The sequence below is a fragment of the Panonychus citri genome, unplaced genomic scaffold (genome assembly GCF_014898815.1).
Source record: "Panonychus citri isolate SS breed McGregor unplaced genomic scaffold, ASM1489881v1 Contig00139, whole genome shotgun sequence".
NCBI classification, from domain to species: Eukaryota; Metazoa; Arthropoda; class Arachnida; order Trombidiformes; family Tetranychidae; genus Panonychus; species Panonychus citri.
The window spans coordinates 1,154,936-1,178,555 of NW_026515544.1; the positions used below are offsets into that span (position 1 = coordinate 1,154,936).

General features: G+C 32.1%; 7 protein-coding genes across 9 annotated transcripts; 3 read left to right on the plus strand and 4 right to left on the minus strand.

Annotated features, from left to right (window-relative positions):
- Positions 1–84: 84 nt before the first annotated feature.
- Positions 85–2,025, plus strand: LOC128394479 (choline/ethanolamine kinase-like). The gene is made up of 4 exons (XM_053354809.1): positions 85–364; positions 436–682; positions 749–1,474; positions 1,718–2,025. Exons 1-4 carry the CDS (start codon positions 240–242, stop codon positions 1,799–1,801), a joined length of 1,182 nt encoding a protein of 393 aa, XP_053210784.1. The 5' UTR covers positions 85–239; the 3' UTR covers positions 1,802–2,025.
- A 212-nt stretch (positions 2,026–2,237) lies between these two features.
- On the minus strand, positions 2,238–5,970 carry LOC128394477 (tyrosine-protein phosphatase non-receptor type 23-like). The gene is given in 4 exon segments (XM_053354806.1): positions 2,238–3,539; positions 3,542–5,498; positions 5,593–5,667; positions 5,775–5,970. Coding segments are annotated over 4 exon segments (3,207 nt in total). The 5' UTR covers positions 5,862–5,970; the 3' UTR covers positions 2,238–2,451.
- Positions 5,971–6,309: 339 nt separating this feature from the next.
- On the plus strand, positions 6,310–12,249 carry LOC128394452 (syndecan-like). 2 transcript variants are annotated; one of them, XM_053354779.1, is made up of 5 exons: positions 6,310–7,064; positions 7,235–7,733; positions 8,273–8,373; positions 8,508–8,811; positions 11,489–12,249. In XM_053354779.1, the coding sequence occupies exons 2-5, from the start codon at positions 7,289–7,291 to the stop codon at positions 11,659–11,661; spliced, it is 1,023 nt and encodes a 340-aa protein (XP_053210754.1). In that variant the 5' UTR covers positions 6,310–7,064; positions 7,235–7,288; the 3' UTR covers positions 11,662–12,249. The 2 variants fall into 2 exon arrangements, with proteins under 2 accessions (XP_053210754.1, XP_053210753.1); XM_053354778.1 differs by having other exon boundaries at positions 6,310–7,733.
- A 51-nt stretch (positions 12,250–12,300) lies between these two features.
- On the minus strand, positions 12,301–12,939 carry LOC128394454 (uncharacterized). The gene has a single exon (XM_053354781.1). The coding sequence runs from the start codon at positions 12,727–12,729 to the stop codon at positions 12,328–12,330; it is 402 nt and encodes a 133-aa protein (XP_053210756.1). The 5' UTR covers positions 12,730–12,939; the 3' UTR covers positions 12,301–12,327.
- A 1,432-nt stretch (positions 12,940–14,371) lies between these two features.
- LOC128394449 (fibropellin-1-like) lies at positions 14,372–17,022 on the minus strand. Its single transcript, XM_053354774.1, has 5 exons — positions 16,517–17,022; positions 16,040–16,375; positions 15,846–15,944; positions 14,833–15,753; positions 14,372–14,760 (listed from the first exon to the last, which is right to left on the minus strand). Exons 1-5 carry the CDS (start codon positions 16,743–16,745, stop codon positions 14,498–14,500), a joined length of 1,848 nt encoding a protein of 615 aa, XP_053210749.1. The 5' UTR covers positions 16,746–17,022; the 3' UTR covers positions 14,372–14,497.
- Positions 17,023–17,652: 630 nt separating this feature from the next.
- On the minus strand, positions 17,653–18,753 carry LOC128394453 (uncharacterized). 2 transcript variants are annotated; one of them, XR_008326366.1, is made up of 2 exons: positions 17,892–18,753; positions 17,653–17,799 (listed from the first exon to the last, which is right to left on the minus strand). XR_008326366.1 is itself a non-coding variant. In XM_053354780.1 (1 exon), exon 1 carries the CDS (start codon positions 18,367–18,369, stop codon positions 17,968–17,970), a length of 402 nt encoding a protein of 133 aa, XP_053210755.1. In that variant the 5' UTR covers positions 18,370–18,752; the 3' UTR covers positions 17,881–17,967. The 2 variants fall into 2 exon arrangements, 1 of the variants encoding a protein (XP_053210755.1); XM_053354780.1 differs by lacking the exon at positions 17,653–17,799 and having other exon boundaries at positions 17,881–18,752.
- Positions 18,754–19,013: 260 nt separating this feature from the next.
- LOC128394450 (ATPase family AAA domain-containing protein 3-B-like) lies at positions 19,014–21,405 on the plus strand. The gene is made up of 3 exons (XM_053354776.1): positions 19,014–20,684; positions 20,769–20,877; positions 21,006–21,405. The coding sequence occupies exons 1-3, from the start codon at positions 19,156–19,158 to the stop codon at positions 21,180–21,182; spliced, it is 1,815 nt and encodes a 604-aa protein (XP_053210751.1). The 5' UTR covers positions 19,014–19,155; the 3' UTR covers positions 21,183–21,405.
- Positions 21,406–23,620: the final 2,215 nt, after the last annotated feature.

Here is a 23,620-nt window from a genome sequence, read left to right on the forward strand (position 1 = left end):
GATTACAATAGAAGGCGCTGATTAACACTAGCAATTAGTTTCACAATTATCTCGTTCATTGTCACTTCAATTGTTGTTCAGTTCAATTTTAGTGTTGTTGTTATTCAATCAATTCTATTAAAAGCTATTTGATTAGTTTGATTCAATTCGTCTTCAATCACAACCATTTAACTTGATTCTCGGAATTGAATCAAGTTTCAGAATTTATTTTCTCGCTAATTTCTATGTAATTAGTGATCATGTTTGATGAAAATGGACCTTTTCCCGAAGAGGAATTAGCAAAAGTCGAAGAGGTTTGTGTTGATATTTTACCGGGAATTTGGAGAACCGTAACCAGAGACAATTTAGTTGTTTCAAAATGCTCGTGAGTTGAATTGCTCTTTGATTGTGTCAAAATTCATCGTTAATTGTTGACTGTTTTTCCAATAATCACAGAGGTGGAATCGCCAATCGAGTGTATCTTGTTAGTTTACTACCTGATTTATTACCAAAGATGATCGGAAGTGAACCTTGTCAAGTGATCGTACGACTTTACGGAAGTGCGATTTTACAAAATATTGATGATCCTCGATTGCTCGGTGATGATGCAGAGATAATTATCTTTAATATTCTTGCGAATATTGGACTTGGACCTAAATTGTTGGGTGTTTTTACCAAAGGAAGAATCGAGGAATTTATCCCAGTAAGATTAACGATCATTAATTATTTCGTTTGTAATTGAAACGAATTTCCTTTTCTCATTCACAAGAATATTCGACCTGATTACAAGTATTTGGGGAAAAGAATAATCAACAAAGTGATGGCTTCGATTTTCGCTCGTATTCACTCATTGGAATTACCGATAACTCGAAAACACATTTTCTATCAGAATCTTTTCCATGGCCTTATGGCTGAAAGAGCCACGAAAGAAGGTGACTTTATAACCCATTACTCTGAAGAATACACCAAGATCGCCGATGAGATTGACGCTTTTCCTTTTCTAAAACAATTGGCCTGGTTGGATAAAACTTCGATTGACATTGGTGCTAAATCGGTTTTCTGTCATAATGATCTTCATCTTTACAATATCCTTTTCCGTACACACGATTCAGAGGGCAACCGATTGCGAGACAAATATGATTCCGACGATTATTCCGTTTGGTCAAACAAAATGATTCCAATCGACTTCGAACTTGGTTCTTATGGATGGAGAGGCTACGATTTAGCCTATTATCTTAATTTCCGCTATCATCATCCATGTGAAGGTGAAGTTGATGGAAAGAATATCAAATTTCCTGATTTCCGTGAAATGGAAACTTTTGTCAAAGATTATCTCTCATTCTCATCAGAATGTGATCCAAATTTTGATCCGGTTGTTGATAATGTCGAACAATTAATTAAAGAAGTCGAATTGGCCAGTCTGTATACTCATCTATTCCTATTCGGCTGGGCAATTAACGATCGCAAGATCGAAAGCAAATTAGAATGGCCTAAAGTAAGTATTGATTATTTATTCCCGAAAATTTTGATCACATGAAAATTATTCAAATCTAATTACAATCAAAAGGGATAATCATGATTCAGTGTAATTCCCATTGATTGTAAACTTGGAAAGAGTTATGACGATTAACTGATCAATTAACACATGTTGTTAATTGTCATTTGATATTGACAAACTCATGATTTTTAATTGGAAACCATTTAATCACAATTAAAAATTTTATCTAATCGTAAACAGAGTTACCCTTACCTGCGATTCAAAATGTATTTAACTGAACGGGATCGATTCATTGAGAAATATGGTTTACCTGATGAAATTTAATCTTTAATTTAAATTACTTTAGATGATTAAACTAATTGTTATACGAGAAAAGAGTAGACAATTAAAGTATAACCAATTGTCGGATCGTAAATTGTAATAACTTTTTTTTATACACATGGTTATTGGACATTTGGTTATCCATCGTTCGGACTTATTACAAAGATCATTTTGATTGTACATAACTAATTTGATTACAATAAAGTTGATTTACTTTTTAATTAAAATTGGTTAATTATCGTCTTTCATTCAGTTGTTGATGGATTGGATTTAGATTTAAATGGTTGACTTGTTTCATTCATCACGAATCAATTTGTATTGATATAATTAATAATAAATTAAAGTAACTTGAAAAATTAATTAATAATATATATATAAATTGGTTGACTTTTTTTTCAGCTTTAATTGTTGATAATTAAAGGCAATTTAATCAGTCAAGTTAGATAATAATAAGGTGTTTATTTATGCCCAAAGTGGATCAAACTGGGAAAGTAAATCTTGATTAGCGTTTGATTGCTCGGTGTTATTATTGTTCTTAGTAGGTTCAGATTGTTGATTGTTTATCATATAATCTGTTTGTGAAGTTAATTGTGAATCTGGTTGAGGGTATGATGATTGTGTCTGAGTGTTGGGTTGTAATTGTGGTTGTTGAGCTAATTGCGTTTGTGGTTGTGGTTGAAGGGGCTGCTGAAGCTGTGGTTGGGGTTGGAGTTGAGGTTGTGGTTGTGGTTGAGGTTGTGATTGTGGATATGTTTGTGGTTGGGTTTGGGTTGTTGTAATTGTTGCTGTGGATGAAGAGGAGGCTGGGGTTGGGGTTGAGGTGGTGGCTGTGGGTATGTTTGTGTTTGGGGCTGTAATTGCTGTTGATGAATAAGTGACTGTGTGTTTGTCTGAAATTGTTGATTCAAATGTGATTGAGGATGTTGTTGTAATTGCTGCTGTGGCTGTGGGTGTTGATGTGGTTGTGGTTGTGGTTGTGGTTGTTGTTGGGGTTGTTGGTAATAATCTTGATAGTAATTTTGATTCTGATAATTAACCATAGGATCAGTTTGGTTTGTATAAGCTTCCGGATAATAAGATTGAGATGAGATCTGATATTGTTGTTGCACTGGTTGATGATGAAACTGTTGTTGCTGTTGTTGTTGCGGTGGTTGTTGAGCGATTGAAGGAAGGTTTGGAGTTGGTTGTGTGGATGCCGTTGGATAATAATAATTCTGATAATTGGTCATTGTATTGCCTTGATTTGTTGGATATGTTTGTTGGTAATTAAAATGTGGAGTTTGGTGTTGCTGTGAAACTTGAGGAACTTGTTGAGGCGTCGGGGGTTGAGGTTGGTGATGATGCAGAATTTGTGACTCTTGTGGTATCTGTTGAGCTCGTGCAACTTGGCCCATTTGTGGAATCGGAGGTTGGTGAATTTGTTGAACTTGAGGCACATGAGAAATTTGAGGTTGATGTTGAGCCTGGGGAACAATTTGTGGGACATGGACTGGGTTTGGATATCCAGTGTTTGGTGGAAGCGAATATTGTCCTTGCATTTGATTGTTACTCGGCGGATAAACACCAGAAGGGCTACTATAAGAAGCCGGACTTGGATTATTTCGTAAATTCATGTAGGGTAGAAAATCTTTCAACTTGGGTGTACCATTGGTCGGTGGCAATTGAGGATGTGGAGATGATACTTCATGAGATAATCTCTTTGACAGAGAAAGAGATCCAATGTTGAATGTTTCCTTTTTATCTGACCTTCGACGAACTGTGATCTTTCCTCGTCTTGAACTTTTGTGACACTTTTTAATCGGGCCAACAATTTACTGGTGGTTGTCGTAAACTCTTTATAAAATTCAATTCCTTTTAAAATGTTATCCTTTACTTTCATAAAATTATCAAAAGAATTGAGTAAAACTTGTATTCGATTAGCTCTAAGACGATTCACCTCATTCAGAGCCATTCGTGATTTACCATAAGAAGCACTGGCCTTGGTTAATGCGTTTAGAATATTTTCTTGAGCATTCATATTTTTTTCTAATAGATTAACAGTTTTATCATATTTGGCTAATTCTTTTTCGAATATACTTTCGATTTCGTCTTTTGAATGAGCAATCACATGTTTAAGAACATCATCATTTTGAATTTCTTCTCGAAGTTGATTCTCAAGGGATTCACGTTGATCCTTCATTTCTTGCACTTTGTCCAATAATTTCTCGATCTCTTTGATGTTGGCCTCATCGAAGGGTATATCTGTAACTGGAGGTAAAAGTCTTTCCAAATCTTTTGCCGAACAATCGATTAATAGTTGAATATCTTTAGAAAATTTTTCCAGTGCTTGGGATAGATTTTGATTTGAAGTTGAACCTTTTCTCTGAGTTTCTTCGTGTTTTCTCAATTCTTTTCCTAATTCAACAATTATCATGGACGGAGCTCGTTTACCAAATTTATCTTGATGTTTCCTTTCCTTTTCATCTTCTTCTTCAATAATAATTGTCGCCTCTTGGATGTTATGCTCAGCTTCAGAAGCTAAATTCTTCAATTCTTCCATCTCTTTAAGAGTCTCTCGGCAAATTGAAGGTTTAACACTAAGTTCGGCACAAATTTCAATAAGTTCATCGGGAATTGTATCAGCAACTGGCCTTAAATTATCTTTATCCAATTGCAATGATGAAAGGTAAGTTAACAGTTCGACGTCCTTTTCTTCAACCTCACGTCTTACCTCCCTTAGAATTTTATCTTTATTCTCACTATAAATCGAGGCCATTTCATGAGCTTCGATTGGGACTAAACGGGCAAAAATGTCTTTACCACAAACTTCCGGGTCGGAAACATTGAAACCAACACCAGTGGCCAAAGGAGCTCCTTTAACGGCAGTTAGTTTATCAGTAGATGGAATTGGTTGATGATAAACGAAATCATTGTCTCTCTCGGCTGTTTCTCTTTTAACAGTTAAAGCTTTGGAAAGTAAACTAATCTCAATTTTACCAATTGATTTTGATAATTTTTCTGCTTGGTCAAGATGCTGATTTCCTAATAGATACCAAGCAATTTGTTCACCAGTTTTTGTCTGTTCCCCACAAGAATCACCCATGTAAAGGGCACAAACAGCAGTATAATAGGAAACTTTAAATTCTGTAAATTTTTTCCACTCTTTAAACAATTTGGAACCAACAATCTCACCAATGTCCATGTCAGAATTTAATGAAGATTGAATGAGAACACTAAGAGCACTGTTATAATATTCAACCACTTGGGCAGCTACACGAGAGATAATTGAATTTTTCCTATTGTCCATAATTGACTTTTCAAGTATACATTCTTGAGCCTGAGCCATAACAGTTTGATAGATGAAAGATATTATATCATGTGACATGTCTTTTGATTTATTCTGTGGATGATCTTTAAGCTGTTCAAATGCCCAAACTGAACACTGAAAATGGGTACAGGCAATTCTTAAACTTTCAGCATTATCTCTCATATTAAGGGCTCCAAGTTCAGCATGAAGAGCACCAATATTGTACATGGTTGCATCTAATTCAAATTGAATATCACCGGTCACCGGATTACCAGAATAAACATCTTGCCAGGTAAACGTAATTGACATATCACCTTTCATTATTTTCACCTTATTGTAAAGTGTATACAGTTGAGAGTAATACCTTTTCAGAGTGAGACAACCTGTCATATCACGAGAAGGACGAAGAGCAGCCTGAGTAAAGAATAGAATAGGAAAAAAAGTAAACAATTAATCTCCAATAATAGAGAGAAAAGAGAATAGAAAAAAAATAATAACAAACACTTACATTTCTCAAAGCTTCCATCTCTTTGATTTCTTTATTATATTTTTCTCCATCGTCCCCATAATATTCACGGATGAACTATAATAGAATTGATAAATTAAAGGGAGAAAAAAAATCAAGGTAATCACAATCAGATAAAATGACAGAAAGAAAAATTAACTGTCAAAACAGAATAAAAATCAAACCTTTTTAATTGGAACCGCAAATTCAGATGCTCCATGACTGAGTTTAAATTCAAAGTAAAGCATAGGAAGTCGAGGATATTCCTTCATAATTACTAAGATAAACAATTAATCAACAACAAAACAGGTAACGTTGAAAAGGTGAACAATTAATTAGGAACAAAATTTGTTGACAATTAAAACAAAACTCTGGAAAAATGAGAATCCAGAGAGATCCCGAATATCCGATCCATAAGAATAGATCCAATTCGATATTCGAATGAAAAAAATTTTTAATTTTCTTCTCTTTTCAATTCTAATTAAACAAAAGAATTCTAATAATCAATTAACTCTATTCAACTTTCTCGTCAATTAATTAACGAGTTTAATTATTTTGATCAAATCGCTCTCAATGATTAGGTTAATGATAAGTTTAATTAGAAAATTAAATCTTCATTTTTAGTGTGGGTTCTAGTGAATAGAATCTATAAAATGCTTTTATCTTTCGTGTTCTCAGTCATATGACAAAGAGAGAGAGAAAAAAATAATTACTCTCTTTTTGGAACAACAATCAGTTGCCTTTTTTTATCCAATTTTCTAAATACAATTTGTATCACCTAAATTACTGTATTTTGATTAATATTTTCTACCCTGTGATCATCATGAACAATTAAGAAAAAGCTCTAAATTCTAAATAAGTGAAAAGTTTTCTATTCTCTTTTATATTATTACTCATTCTTTTTCTTTTCAGTTGATTCTTCATCTTGTTCTTTTCTATCTCTCTTGTTCTCATTTTTCTCTTCTCTTTTTTTTCCTCTCTTTCTCTCTCTCTGTTTATTTTATAATTCTTCTTCTTCTGAGAGCCGACAACAATTGGGAACAGTTCTCTTCATCATGGATTTTCAGTGATAAATTATTCTCTCAATCGAACTGTGTGTTTTCTCCCTTTTTCTACTTTGGAACTATTTTTCCCTTTGTTTCTTCTTCAAGTTTTGTTTCTTTTGGGAAACATGTTCTTTCATAACCATAAACTTACATCAATTGGTTCATATCAAAAAATTCTGCTGCCTGTCTAAATATTAATTCCTAGTTTTTTGGTTCATTTTCTTGGAAAGTTATTCTTATACACAATGGAACCACCAAGTACATTATAGTACACACACAGAAAACACACACATCAAATTCAATCTACACTTTGATATAAATATTCAAACCATTGATCACTCTTCATCTATTTTTATATATCCTTGGATCTCTTTTCATAATTTAAAAGCAACTTTTTTCTCCTTCTTATTAATCATCATATTCTAATCGGTTAGTGTTTTTCATCAAGCAACAAAAAAACTAATTCGATATCAGTGAGGTGCTATGTGCCAATGGTTGTGTTTATTTCCAGTAACCCAACCCTACCTCTAGTTTTGTAACTGTTTCTCTTTCACTTTCTTCATCTTGTGTTACTTTTTTTCTTCTTCTCCTCCTTTAAGTGTAACAAGAGGACAGCAAATTGTCCTCTTTGACCAGTGTTCAAAGGAAAAACCATGTGGCTCATATTCCTATTGATTTGGAACTTTATTTTATTCTCACTATTTTCCATATCATCTTGTGCTTTACCTATTGATAACAATAGTAATAACAAAAACAACAAAGATGCTAATCTTAATCTCAACGGTAACTTAAATAAACACAAAGATCAAGTTTTACCTTCTAAAGGTAATGAAGGAAGTGGTGTACCAGCTAATGAAATCACGACGAGTGACGATGAAGATTTTTTCACAGAATTTAAAGGCTCTGACCATTCAGGTGATGGCCCATCAGAACTTCATGTTAACAAGGATAAAACCGAAGACATTGTCTTCACTAACCCTGACCATAGTCAATCAGTTACACCGAATAGAAATCCCGATTCAAATATTCCTGATGAAGATGATGAAGATGATACAGAAGATGACGAAGACGATGATGAAGATGCTGAAGGATCAGGAGGTAATTTTCTTTCCCTCATTAATTGTTGCAATTTTTTCCCAACTTTATTGATTCAGCTTAATTCAATTTGATTGATTTATGATGCTCTATCTTTCAATCAATGTTAAAAATTGTTGGTCATTCAATCATATTGATAATTTAATCTAGTTTTTGTATCAAGGAAACAAAAGATGATAACCTTTGGACATATTGGATTAGCTTTAGTATTTTTTTTCTTCTCTTGCTATGCATTAATGAGTTTTTCTTATTTTATTCTCACTGTCTTTAAATCTCTTTCAGTTTATATTTCCTCTCTCTCTCTTTTTCTCCTTCAATAGTTGAGTGATCATGATTTTTAATGATCTTTCAAGGGAACTGATGTAATACATAGTTTATGTTATGAAGAAATAGAAAATTTTCATGTTCTCAGCAAATTTACCCCATTCATCTCAAAGTTTCTCTTTTAATTCAGTTGTTCCATACGATTTCCTTTTTCTCTAACAATTGTAACACTAATTGTCTTTTCTTTCTCTTCTCTTCACTGAACTTTTCCCTCTCAGATTCCTCTCATTCTGCAGGAGGATTCAATATTCCCAAAGAAACCATCATCGATGACGATAATTACGATAAAATGCCAACAGGCAATAAACCAGATACAACGGTAAGTTGTGTATATACATAGATTTAATTAAATTAATAGAGACGATTATCTTATCTACTCTAAATAAACTTCTTTTAAAAGATAGTTAATTTAATATATATTATTTATCTTTTTTTTGTTTCTCTCTATTTCAGGATATTCTTACAGATTCATCTGAAGATACCAAAGATATTATTATCGATGGAAGTGGCAAACCTACTGATAACTTTTCCCCTGGTATTCCCGTTGAAACCTCAACAAAACAAACTAAACCAAATGTTGACGACACTGACCACGATGAAGATCAAGAAGATAACGATGATTTAGATGATTCTCATGATAATGAAGATGATGATCATGATCAAGATGAAAATACTCTCAGAAATGATATTTCAATATTGGGACGTAAACAAGATACAAGACCTGTTTCATTATTTGCCCAACCTACCATGTTAGCAGGTATGATATCACTTTTTTGTTATTCATCTCATTTACTCAGCCAAACATATTAGCCTTAAATGAATTGATCCACACACACACACACGTTATAGAATTTTATTTTAATTTTGAGTTTACCTAGATTTCTAAAACCTGTTAATTGTGTTCAATCAATTTCAAGTAGTTTGAAGGTAAATATTTACTTTCATGAACAGATGATGAAAGTAGAAAGCAAATTATTCTCAATTACAGTTAGAAAGAGAATATTATCAATGTAAGAGGCTTTTAGAAAATATTCTCTTTCTCTCTATCTCAGTTATTCCAAAGTTCTTGTTCATTGGGGAAAAAAAGTCGAGTGGTAAGATATTCACATCTTCAGTTTATCTTTTTTACAGTTAATGTTAAAAAAGATGAGAAGATGATTCCCATTCAAGTCTTGTCGGTTTATTCGATGATTTTTTTCTCCAAATTAAACAACACCCTTGACTTGGTGATAGTTTTTCAAATTGAATCAATTGATTGCACCTCTCTGCCTCTTTTCCTTTATTCGTCAATATCATCTTTCTAATAACATCCTATCAAAAGTTTCCTTTGTTCTATTCAGTTTGATTCTCTTTAGATGATATTTTTTTTCCTTTGATCTCTGTTTTCTTTTTTATCTATGGTACTCGCATCTTTTTTCTCATCCTCATGTCCTTCCTGTTTTTCTTAGTAGACTGTAGTTCACCAAAAAGAAAAACCAATTGAGAAATTAGTATTTCAATTTTATTCTCTTTCTCTTTCTCTCCTTCTTGTTAATCTTACTAACTTAGAAAAACAATCTTCATCAATCAGATTCTTAATTTTTTGTTTACATCATTTACTCATCTTCATCTTTTCTCATCCTAATCTTCATAATCATTTCCATTCCGATCATATCGGCCCATGTTGTTGATGTTGTTAGTGTGACCCTATGTGGTTGACCATAATACATATTCTTGTAGTTAAACTGACCTTTGATGTACATTTTTTTGTTTACAGTCAAATTAGAGAGCCTTAAATCAGTTTTTCTCCATGTAGGACCTCTAGCTCTCTCTCTCTCTCTCTCTCTCTCTCTCTCTCTCTCTCTCTCCAATCAGTCCACTTTTCTGACAATAATAGTTTAAATTTGTTACCCTTAATGACCGGTACCTTATTATGGTCATATCAAGATAAAGAAAGTAAAAGAAAACAGTTGGTTGTCCGTTAAAATGACCTTACCCGATCAGCAGGATATCTTTCATTAGGCATTTGTACCCGATTGGTAAAAAAAGAGTGAGACTCGTTTTCCCTGTACCAAGGATAAAACGAAGAGAGAAAAAAATTTAACGAGTCATAATGATGAACATGAAACAGAAACTAAAATCATCCTCATCTTAATGATGATTACTGAATGAGAGCCTACAACAATTTAACTATCATTTTGAGTCAGATCTTTTATATTCTGTTTCTTTAGTGAAAAAATACAAGCTTTAAAATGGAATGAAATTTAAGTTTCAACCTAACATCATGATGACATTTACCATTCCGTTTCAGAGGTGGGTGATAGTGATGAAGATTATCTTCTCTTTATTTTCTTATCATCATCATCATCCCCCTCATCCTAATTTTCTCAAACTCAGTCTCTTAGATTGAAATGATAAAGGGCAATATGTTGATTGAAATGAAAAAGAATTCATATTTATGTTAGTGTTGATTCAATTTGCCTTTATTTTAATTGCTAAACCATAAATTGAGAAATTAGATTTTGCATGATAACCTTTTAATTTCCCAATCAATCAACAATTAACTTTTTATAGAGAAAGACATACTTTTGATTGAATAGAATCAATTTCAAACTAGTTTACCAACATTTATCTATTCTTTATCATAATTTAAGGTTTTCCTTAATTTCCTTTTAACTGTTGTGATGAAAAGTAAGATCAGGATAGATTGGAAACAGAAGAAAGTAGATTGGTGAAATTAATTGAAGAGGACTGATGATGGAGATGAAAAAATTGAAACGATTAAAAGATTATCTGTTAAAAGCTGAACTTTTTCAGGGTGTTATCTGAAATTTATCTCTCAATTCTGGAACGGGATATGTTTGTATCCATTTAAATAGTGCAATAAAAAGATTGGTGTGTAATTTTGATTACCCTGGAAATCAAAACTATCTGAACACAATATAAAGAACAGTAACTCACGATTTCTATTCAACATCTCTCCCTCTTATATTGATACATGAACTCAAAACCAAATATCTCATGGTTCATGAATCATGATAATGATAATATTCCCATAGGAAAAATAACTCTTTTATCAACATTACAAGAAACATATTGTTATTGAATTGTTTCATTTTACATCTAAACATTTTTCACAATCTTATTCATGTTTTTATCGAGTAATCAGTTGATTCAAGTATTTTATACACTTCAGTGATTTAATCATTTATATTATATACAAAGTAATTCAATCGATAGCTATTAGAAACACCATTGACATAATTGTGAATTATGTAAATTTTATCAGTCAATTTGTCCTTGTCAAACTACAATTTTATATCATGGGATCAATTTCCTTTTCGGAAGATATAATAATTTACTTAAATGTCTTCAATAATCAATCACTTTAATTTGTCAACAAATTTGTTCAACAATAATTATATTAATTGCGTCTTTGTTTTTTTCTTTCTCAGCTGTAATTGGAGGTATTGTTGTAAGTCTATTGTGTGCCATATTATTAGCCATGTTCATAATTTATCGAACTCGGAAAAAGGACGAAGGAAGCTATATCTGTGAACCAAGTCTAACATCGCCCGTCATTAGTCATTACGGAAAAGGAAGTAGTAACAAATTTTACGATCCATGAAAAGAAAAGAAGCAAATGAAAGAGACTTGTGTCTCTTGGATTGAGAAAACAAAGGAAGGGGAATTTCATTAAGTTATCAATGAGAAATAAATAAATCAATCGGATACTTCAACGTGTAAAGAATTGATCAACCATTCACAAACAAAAGGATATTTAAGTTACTCATCAATTTTTGTAGCTTTTAAAATACTATTCACGGCTCCCTCTTTACTATATATATGTATCTCTCTCTCTCACTCTTTCTCTTCCTATTTCTACTCTGTCTCATATTCACAAAATTTTTTTATTCATTTGTATTCTTTGTATCTTCTAACTGAAGGCAAGATGATAATGATACTATCAACTAATTATGTCAACATCATCTCCACCATGCAAAGGTGTATATTTACAAAGAGTTACCTCAAAGAGGTAAATAATTGTCTCAGACCCTGAATTGCTTAACAAAAAGATGCTCATTGCACATAAATTATATATAGAGTGTATCATTTATATAACCAACTTAATCTAAAAAACCAACAAGGAAGTGAAGAGAAAAAAATGACATCATTTAAGCTTTTAAATGAAATAAAATTTTAAAAAATTCATTAACATTCAACAGTTTAATTAAATTTTTTTTGGTTTGTTTTTGAATCATTAAGAATCAGAGAGAAATAGAGATTCAATCAATCATTCGGGTGCTGAACTGGTGGAAGCGGTTGGTTCATGACCGACGATAATGGCGTCTTTGAAAGCCGCTCCTTTCGGCTTGTGGGGAGCTTCAAGATTCGGGTGAATGTTTGGCATGACACCACCGGCACGGAAGGTCGCACGAGCGAACAGATCTTTGAGGCCATCGTGACCCTTGATGGCGTGATGAAGTACTTGAGGATTGATTCGATGACCTTTAGATTCCTTGACCGCTTCGGTCAAAATGATATTCCCAATGGTTTCCAAGACGGAGGAAAGATAAACGGAGGCTTTCATTGAGGTTCGATCGGCATAATTACCAGTTCGAAGAAGTCGATGTAAACGACCAACGGACATGACGAGACCAGCTCGAGATGAATTGGCGATTCGTTTAGCAGGCATGATGGAAGACACAAAATTAATCAAGATTATTCAAGAAATTAGAAATTAGAAATTTAAGTTACAAGTAACTTAACCAAAACTCAAATGATTAAAAAAAATTTGTTGATTTTGATCAACAACGACAATCAACCTGTTGATTTGGATCACCATTGTTAATAAATAAATATTAACAATCAACAGGTTGATTGTTGTTGTTGATCAAAATCAACATTCATAATCTCAATCAACAATTAGTAGGATTAGAGAGAGAGAGAGAGAGAAATTAATTAATAGAGAAAAAGTAAGACAAAATGAAAGAGAAAAAGGAAAAGAAATAAAAGAAAGAGGATTTCTTATTCTTTGGTTTCTCTTTCTAAAAGTTGACACTACATATTTAACTATTTAACTGCCGTTAAAGGAGCTCCTTTGGCCACTGGTGTTGGTTTCAATGTTTCCGACCCGGAAGTTTGTGGTAAAGATATTTTTGCCCGTTTAGTCCCAATCGAAGCTCATGAAATGGCCTCGATTTATAGTGAGAATAAAGATAAAATTCTAAGGGAGGTAAGACGTGAGGTTGAAGAAAAGGACGTCGAACTGTTAACTTACCTTTCATCATTGCAATTGGATAAAGATAATTTAAGGCCAGTTGCTGATACCTCCGGTCACTGATATACCCTTCGATGAGGTCAACATTAAAGAGGTCGAGAAATTATTGGAAAAGTGGAAGAAATGAAGGATCTTCCTTTGAAGGATGAACCTCTCTTTCTAAAAGTTGACACTTTTGATTATGATTTAACTTGACAATATTACAAAAACATGAGACATTATATTTATTGGAAACAACCATTTAAACATGGATTTGGAGCACAATAGTCAATCATTGATTGACAAAGCTTACCTGTGTAACCACACGTGGTCAATACAAATTGGTCAGTACATGTACCATTATTTACCCCATTCATCTCAAAGTCTCTCTTAATTCAGTTGTTCCATACGATTTCCTTTTTCTCTAACAATTGTAACACTAATTGCCTTTTCTTTCTCTTCACTGAACTTTTCCCTCTCAGATTCCTCTCATTCTGTAGGAAATTCTGACGAAATCGAAAGTATATTCGAAAAAGAATTAGCCAAATATGATAAAACTGTTAATCTATTAGAAAAAAATATGAATGCTCAAGAAAATATTCTAAACGCATTAACCAAGGCCAGTGCTTCTTATGGTAAATCACGAATGGCTCTGAATGAGGTGAATCGTCTTAGAGCTAATCGAATACAAGTTTTACTCAATTCTTTTGATAATTTGCAGCAAATTGTCCTCTTTGACCAAAGGAAAACCATAGTCAATCAGTTACACCGAATAGAAATCCCGATTCAAATATTCCTGATGAAGATGATACAGAAGATGACGAAGACGATGATGAAGATGCTGAAGGATCAGGAGGTAATTTTCTTTCCCTCATTAATTGTTAAAATATTTTTCCAACTTTATTGATTCAGCTTAATTCAATTTGATTGATTTATGATGCTCTATCTTTCAATCAATGTTAAAAATTGTTGGTCATTCAATCATATTGATAATTTAATCTAGTTTTTGTATTTACCTCGACACCTCAAAAAGTTGAACAAGTTCAATAATATGAAAAGGGAAACTAATTAATAAAGATCATGATTGTTGATTGTTTTTATATCACAGGCTTTTTATACAGCAATGTCAATGTGAAAAAATGATAATATCTAGAGAAAAAATTATTTGATTAAATTAAATGATGATGGAAATTAATCAAGTGGATTAAAATAATCTCTCGGACGGAGGTGGCTTAAGGATTCCACTTGGTGTCAAATCAAACAGCTCTTTGGTTGCAGGTGAGTAAGAACCTCGGGTGGCTCGAGCTTTTTTGATGTTTCGAATAAGAAAAAAGGTCAATAAAAAGGTCAAGATGACCAGTAGACAGATTAAACTGGTAATCGCCAGAAAGAAGGGATTAATTTGATTAGTGAGTAAGAAGGAACTGAAATATTTTTTACAAGATCCAAGGGAAGCAAGAGTAAAATCTAGAAGAAAAGGAAACAATTAACTTTACAATGAATTACAATTGACAATCGTTAATGAAGAAATTAATTTACCTTGAGAGAGAGCTGAACAATGGCAAGTATAAAGGTGAGGTGATGATTGATTTGATGTACAATTACAATTAGATGGACAGGGTGAGGAATCACATGAGGAGTGAATTTGATCACAGGTAGAACCAAAGTAACCATCTAAACAATTACAGGTAAAATTGGCGATTCCATCGATACAAGAAGCACCATTGGAACATGGTGATGATTGACAATCATCTAAATCGTCTTGACAATTAATTCCAGAATAACCAAGTGGACAGGAACACGAATAATTATTGGGTAAATTGTTACATGTACCATTATTTTGACATGGATTAGATAGACATTCATTTATATCATTGAAGCAAGTTTTACCATCCCAACCGGGTGGACAGTGACAAAAGAAATCATTATGTAAATCTTTACATGTTGCACCATTGAAACAAGGATTAGGTTGACATTCATTTGTTTCATTTTCACAATAAACACCAATAAATCCGGTTGGACACAAACAGGTATAACTATTGATACCATCGACACAAGTACCTCCATTGTGACATGGGTTAGATGCACATTCATCTGTATTGTTTTCACAATTTTTACCAATAAATCCAGTTGAACATAAACAGGTATAATCAGCGATACCATCGATACAGGTACCATTGTTTTCACATGGATTGGTGGTACATTCGTCGATATTGATTTCACAGGTTTTACCTGAGAAACCAGGAGGACATAAACAGGTAAAATCGGCAATGCCATCGACACAGGTTCCATTGTTTTCACAGTTTTGGGTTAAACAGTCGTTCTTATTGACCTCACATCGATTACCCTCAAAGCCCAATTTACAATGGCACTTGAATTCATCGATTAGATTTTCACAGGCACCACCATTTTCACATGGATTGGAAGCACATTCATCAATATCTTCTTGACAATGAAGACCTGTTGAAAAGGGAAAATTGAAACAATCGCAATTTAGTTTTAATTGTACACGAAAATTAATCAAATTGATCAAATTGTAAAAAAATTCTTACCACTATAACCTTGTTTACAGAAACAAGTATCATTCAGACAAATACCATTACAATGATGCCGATCACAAACTTGATGTTCACAGAATTGACCAGTGAAACCTTGATTAGAATCAAAGAATTACAATTACAATTAGAATGTTATTATAATTATTATCCAAGAATTGCGAGTTAACAAAGTGACTTGATTAACTTACCAATATTACACAAACATGAGACATTATATTTATTGGAAACAAAACACGAGGCTCCATTTAAACATGGATTTGGAGCACAATAGTCAATCATTGATTGACAAAGTTTACCTGTGTAGCCAGGTAAACATGAACATGTGAAACCATTTAATAGATCAGTACATGTACCATTATTTAGACAAGGTGAAGAGGCACAATCATCAATATCCTTTTCACATAAAGGTCCAGTATAACCCGCTGGACATAGGCACTTGTAGTGAGATCCATCAACTTCACAGGTTCCGCCATTTTGACAAGGTTGTGATACACAATCATCCCACCGTTTCTCGCATCGTTTACCTGATTAAACAGAAAATTCCAAGTAAATTAAACATACAAATAAATTGTCAAGAGAAAATTGAAGAAAAATAAACAATAAACAAAAGGATCTTTGCTTTTAATTGCAAAGAAAATCTAAAAAAGGAAACACTAATCTCTTACCTGTGAATCCTGGAATACAATAACAGTTTGATTTATGGCAAATTCCATTAATACAAGAAGGTGAACAGCTAATTGTTGAGTTAATTGTTGTTGGATTAGTTAAATTAAAACACAAACAATTAGGTAAAAAAAAGAGGATGAAAAAAGATGAAGTTAAAAAGTAACAGGTAATGAAAGGTAATCTTGAATTTCTGTTGTTTTTTTCAAATGAAAATGAAAAAGTTTCCATTGTTTTTGTTTTCTTTTTTTTTGAAACAATTTAATTACAATTAATTGTTGTTTATCACTAATTAAGACACTTATGGAAAATTATAAAATTAATTTAATTCTTACTAATGGAATTCATGTTCTATTTATGAGGAAATTTGAAGAAATTTTTCCTAACCGATAAGTTTTAAAGGTAAAGGTGAAGTGACCTGATGGGTTGGGCTTTTGGTTTCTTCGCATTTACCTGACCTATGGGAAGAAATATTTGCCCTTTGACCTAAAAAGAGTCTACGGGGATAATAATAGTAGAGAGAGAGAGAGAGAGAGAGAAAGAAAGAAAGACTAATGGAAAGAAAAGAAATATTTTAAATTCTAAATTCTTTTTCTCTTTCACCTTTTACCTTTTAGTTCTTTTGAAAAGTTTATCATCTAAATTTTTCTTCTTCTCTTATTATATCAATAGAATTATATTTTATTCTCTCCAAACTAAATTCTCTCATTAATTATTCCACAGAACAATCAACTTATCAATTCAATTGCAATCAATGTTTTCTCTTCCTTTTAATTATCGAGAAATAATCAAAATTAAACATCAACACAAACAAACAATTAAAAGAAAGAAAAAAAATGATATAACTTTAACATTATATTTCTAATTTAGTTTTCCAATCGATTATTTGGTTAATTTTTCACTTCTTTGCAATTAATTAAAAGGTAAATTTCTCTTACATCATACAAAATGATCCTCGAAATTTAATTCGAGTTCACGATATAATTAGTCAACATCAACAAAAGATCTTATGGGAAACGGAAGATGAAGCCCGAAAACGGATTCCATTGACCTCCAAGGAAGCCTCTTACACCGTTGTCACATCTAATTAACTAATTATGTAGATTAAGTTATTAGCCCAGAGATATGAAAATAAGTATTGTCCTCTTATTTAATTGATGTAGTCTCTTAAAATCGTCAACTGATTAGATATCAAAAGTTATATTTACTTGATTATCATTAATTGCGTGAATGATTTAACATGTGGTTGTGAACTCAAAGTCTTTGGCTGTATAATCAACTTAATCTAAAAAAACCAACAAGGAAGTGAAGATAAAAAAAAATGACATCAATTAAAATGAAATGAAATTTAAAAAATTCATTAATATTCAACTCAACTCAATTCATTGTTTTATTTTTATCTTGGTTTGTTTTTGAATCATTAAGAATCAGAGAGAAATAGAGATTCAATCAATCATTCGGGTGCTGAACTGGTGGAAGCGGTTGGTTCATGACCGACGATAATGGCGTCTTTGAAAGCCGCTCCTTTCGGCTTGTGGGGAGCTTCAAGGTTCGGGTGAATGTTTGGCATGACACCACCGGCACGGAAGGTCGCACGAGCGAACAGATCTTTGAGGCCATCGTGACCCTTGATGGCGTGATGAAGTACTTGAGGATTGATTCGATGACCTTTAGATTCCTTGACCGCTTCGGTCAAAATGATATTCCCAATGGTTTCCAAGACGGAGGAAAGATAAACGGAGGCTTTCATTGAGGTTCGATCGGCATAATTACCAGTTCGAAGAAGTCGATGTAAACGACCAACGGACATGACGAGACCAGCTCGAGATGAATTGGCGATTCGTTTAGCAGGCATGATGGAAGACACAAAATTAATCAAGATTATTCAAGAAATTAGAAATTAGAAATTTAAGTTACAAGTAACTTAACCAAAACTCAAATGATTAACAATCAATCTGTTGATTTTGATCACCATTGTTAATATTTATTCATTAACAATCATTTGAGTTTTGGTCAAGACAATAATGACTCTCAATCAACAATAAGTAGGATTACAAAGAGAGAGAAATTAATTATATAAGAAAGAGAAAATGAAAGAGAAAAAGAAATGAAAGAAAGAGGATTTCTTATCCTTTGCTTCTCTTACAATCAATGTTTTCTCTTGAAAGTTAATTGTTTTTCTCTTCCTTTTAATTATCGAGAAATAATCAAAATTAAACATCAACACAAACAAACAATTAGAAGAAAGAGAAAAAATGATGTAACTTTAACATTATATTTCTAATTTAGTTTTCCAATCGATTATTTGGTTAATCTGTCAATTTTTCAAAGAATTTCTTTGCAATTAATTCAAAGGTAAATTTCTCTTACATCACACAAAATGATCCCCGAAATTTAATTTAATCAGAGAAGTTTAATTTTCTAAAAAATTTAAAGAATAAAGAATAAACTTAAATGACCGAAAGATGGAGTAACTTTCGCCGGTGATTTTTTCTCAAAGCGGTTAACCCTAAGCACGTGTTTGTATTGATATTTTTACTTTTTGGTAAATTGTTGTTACTTTTTTCCTTGTTGATTATTTTGTATTTTTGTTGTTTATTTCTAATTACAAGTGAACTGTTTGTGTGCCATATCAACTTAAATGTCTTGGTTATTTGGTACAAGATCTTCCTCCGCGGATCAAAATGTTCCTCCAGGTTTTCCTTCTGGTGGTGTTGCTGGTGGAGGTGGTGAGGGAAGTGGTGGTCTCGGTGGGGATAAGGATGGTAAAGATGGTAAAGGTTTCTCTGTTCCCAAGGGATACAATTTCGATTCAACTGGATTAGAAAGAGCTGCCAGAGCGGCCAAAGAATTAGAGAAATCAGCTCATGCTAAACAGGCGTTTGAATTGTCTAAGATGCAAGAGTCAACTAAACAAATGGAACTTCAATCCAAGGTTAAAGAGTATGAGGCTGCATTGGAACAAGCGAAAGTTGAACAGAAACGAATTGATTATGAGGAGAGAAGGAAAACTTTAGCTGAAGAGACTAAGCAACATCAAGCTCGTGCTCAATATCAAGATCAATTGGCTAGGAAACGATATGATGATCAATTGATTCAACAACAACGAGCCAATGAAGAGAATCTCCGTCGACAAGAGGAATCAGTGGCTAAACAGGAAGCCATGAGAAAGGCAACAATTGAACATGAGATGGATCTTAGAACTAAAAATGATACCAAAAGAATAGAAGCTGAAATGAAGGCTAAAGCTGTTGTAGAAAGAGAGAATCGTGATATTTACCTTGAACAGATTCGGGTTAAAGCAGCTGAACAAAGGGTCACCGTTTTAGAGTCAATTAGAACCGCTGGTCAAGTTTTAGGTGAAGGATTTAAAGGATTCATCTCAGACTGGGATAGAGTTACATCAACAGCCGCAAGTTTAACCTTAATTGCTGCCGGTGTTTATTCAGCCAAATATGGTATTAGTATTGTTGGTCGTTCCATTGAATCGAGAATTGGTAAACCTTCCCTCGTTCGTGATACCTCAAGGTTAAATGTGATGGATATGGTTCGACATCCAATCGATAGTTCAAAACGAATGGTTCTTAGTCGTAAACCGGAAGATGCCCTGAAAGGAGTTATTTTAAGGCCCTCACTAGAGGAGAGACTACGTGATGTTGCCATCGCCACTCGAAATACTAAAAGAAATCGTGGTTATTATCGTAATATACTTTTCTATGGACCCCCTGGTACTGGTAAAACACTTTTCGCCAGGAAACTTGCTCAACATTCGGGTATGGATTATGCTATACTAAGTGGTGGTGATGTTACACCCATGGGTGCTGAAGGTGTTACTGCCATTCATAAGGTGTTCAATTGGGCCAATACTTCACGAAGAGGACTTTTACTGTTTGTCGATGAGGCTGATGCCTTCCTCCGTAAACGAAGTTCAATCAATATGTCCGAAAATATGAGAGCCACTTTGAACGCTTTCCTTTACCGTACCGGTGAACAGTCATCTAAATTTATGATGGTTTTAGCATCTAATACACCCGAACATTTTGATTGGGCTGTTAACGATCGTATCGACGAAGTAGTTGAATTCCAATTACCAACATTAGAAGAACGTGAAAGACTAGTCCGTCTTTATTTCGATAAATTTGTACTTCAACCCGCCGCTCAAAGAAAGAGGTAAAATGTTCAATTTCTTTTCCTTAATTTACTCTTTTTTACAATTAATCAACTAATAATTTCTTTTTTTTTCTTATCCAATAGACGACTAAAAGTAGACCAATTCGATTACGCCAGTTCGTGTTCTAAAATAGCTTCAATGACCGATGGCCTTTCTGGTCGTGAAATATCTAAATTAGGTGTTGCCTGGCAGGTAATTAACTTGATCACTTAACTTTTACATTAATCACGTATCATTTGTACACGGAAATTTGCTCACTTTTATCAACCAAAATTTTTAACTTTTTCTCTCTTAATTTCTTTTTCCCGTTCCACTCACAGGCTTCAGCTTATGCTTCTTACGATGGTATTCTAACTGAGAAAATGTTATTTGATCGAGTTCACGATATAATTAGTCAACATCAACAAAAGATCTTATGGGAAACGGAAGATGAAGCCCGAAAACGGATTCCATTGACCTCCAAGGAAGCCTCTTACACCGTTGTCACATCTAATTAACTAATTATGTAGATTAAGTTATTAGTTAATTCACTTTCCTTTTGCTTCTAGTGTTATTTCAATCCCAGTGCATTTGACTATATTGCTCTTATCACGACAATTAACACTCGTTGATTGTTGTCCCAACAACCAACTTAAATCATAAACTTTTAATTGTAAAAGTTTCTGTTTAAATATATATAAAAGCTATATATATGTTTATATATATTTAATTTAAATTTGATTTACACCAATAGACTTTATTTAATACATAAAGTAATTGTTAGATTTTTTTTTGATTTAATTTGATATTAGATTCTAAATAATGAACAAAATTAAATGTTTCTTATTGTAATAAATTAATATTTTCTCATTAGAAAACAAAAAATTACAACTACAATTTGTCTCATTTGCTAAATCACACAATTAACTAACAATTAACTGATTATTTGTTGTGTGTTCCCTTTGGAATTTATAATTTGGTTTTAAATTACTTCCAACAATTAACTTGATCTTTTTCACACTTTACAATTAGACTAATCAAAAAAGCGTAAAGCTCAATTGTTACTCGTGTTTAAATTGTAATTACAACTTGGCAACTGTTTAAATGCAATTATCTTGTTTGGTCAATCATTATTAACGATAATTTAATGAAAAAGTAATCAACAAAATTAGACAATTTAATTGTTAACAATATGATTAACCATCATAACCTTTCAAAATATTGAACAACAATTAACAATTTAAGGTCAACCATCAAGATCCATGTAATCATATTAATAATTGTATTACAATCAGAAAAGGATTGATTAATAGTTTCAACAATTTAGTTGGTTGATTAAATTTTCTAACACCATTGAAAATAATAATTATCGTTGTATTTTAATTGTTAGAATTGAATAATTGTTTTTATTCAATTTACTAAACAACATTTCCTCAATTATGATTAGTGAAACTGTCAAGATGATTATTAAAGCAATTTAATAATCATGATTAACAAATGTAATCATTAAAATTTGTCATTGAAATTTTAATCATGTTTTTCAATTGAAACACAAGGAAAATTAATCAAATAACAATTTAAATCGTTATTCATTAAAAATGTTTACAATTAAAACTAATCACTTTCTAAATAGCCTTCTAACAATTTATAGATATTGATTATTGTCTTATGCTACCTACAAATTAGTTAATTGTTAACTTTTTTTATCAGTGGTTATGGTTAACGTTATTAACTTTTAATTGTGGTTTAACAATTAAGCTAAACAAACTGTGTAACTAATTGATTAACATTTGATTCGGTTGAATAACAATCAGCTTACAATTAACGCGATACCTTAAAAATTGTTGATTACTTTGGTTACTTTAATTGTTTAACTGATTAGTTTTCATGTTTCCTGATTGTTAAGTTTCAGTAAATTCAATTAAAACAATTAAATTAAACTAATCTTTCAGATGGAAACAAGGATTACATTGGAAACCTAACCATAAGTAACAATTAATTGATTGTAGACTAATCTTTAATCTCGTTCTAATTCATTAATAAACAGTAATCACATCATTAAGGACAACAATTAAGTCTACAATTAGAGTTCACAATTGATCATTTCAACGTAAACCGTCAAAGCTTAATTGTTATCATCTCCTACTTTTGATTATAATAAAAGAGTATTAGAAAGCTAATTAACTGGACAATTGAAAATTCAGAAGCCTGATTAGTAATTTGAATTGAATTAAATCAGAAACTAAATTTAACCAGTTGATTGTTACAAAAGTAAATTGATTAATGAAAAAGAGGAAGAAAAAATTTTTTTCCTTCTCATCTTAACCAACAATCAACTATTAACTTAAATTCATTGTAATCACATCATCGTTACAATTTAAATTGTTAATTTTCAATCTCTATTTTTGATTGTGGACAATAACAGTAATCATGATGACAATTTATTCACAAAGTTTTTAAATTGCAATTAAATTTGATTGACAAAACAAAACATGAACAAAAAAGTTACCATTGATTGTAAGACATTAAGATGATGAGAAACGATTCCGGTTTTTTTTTTACTTTACAACAATTAACTTAATTTTAAATTGTCTTGCAAATCTAACTACAATTAACAACAACGTGAGATGATTATTTAATTGCTTAATCTTTGATCTTGATAAAGTGTGAGAAATTAAAAAGTTAATTTTAATCATAATCGAGTCTCTTTTTATTTCATCTACTGAATTTAGATTATGTTGTGTTAAGATTTTCAAGATAATCAACAATTAATCTTGTTAAATTGTTGTAGTTACCTGGTTTATTTAACCATAAATAAACTGATGATGGTTATCATTTAGGTTTGATTGTTGATTACGATTAAATTGTAAGCTTGATTAACCTTTTGATCACAATTAGATTGAGAGGATTATTGTTGTGGTGATTAAAACCAATTGACAACAAAACCTAAATTAAC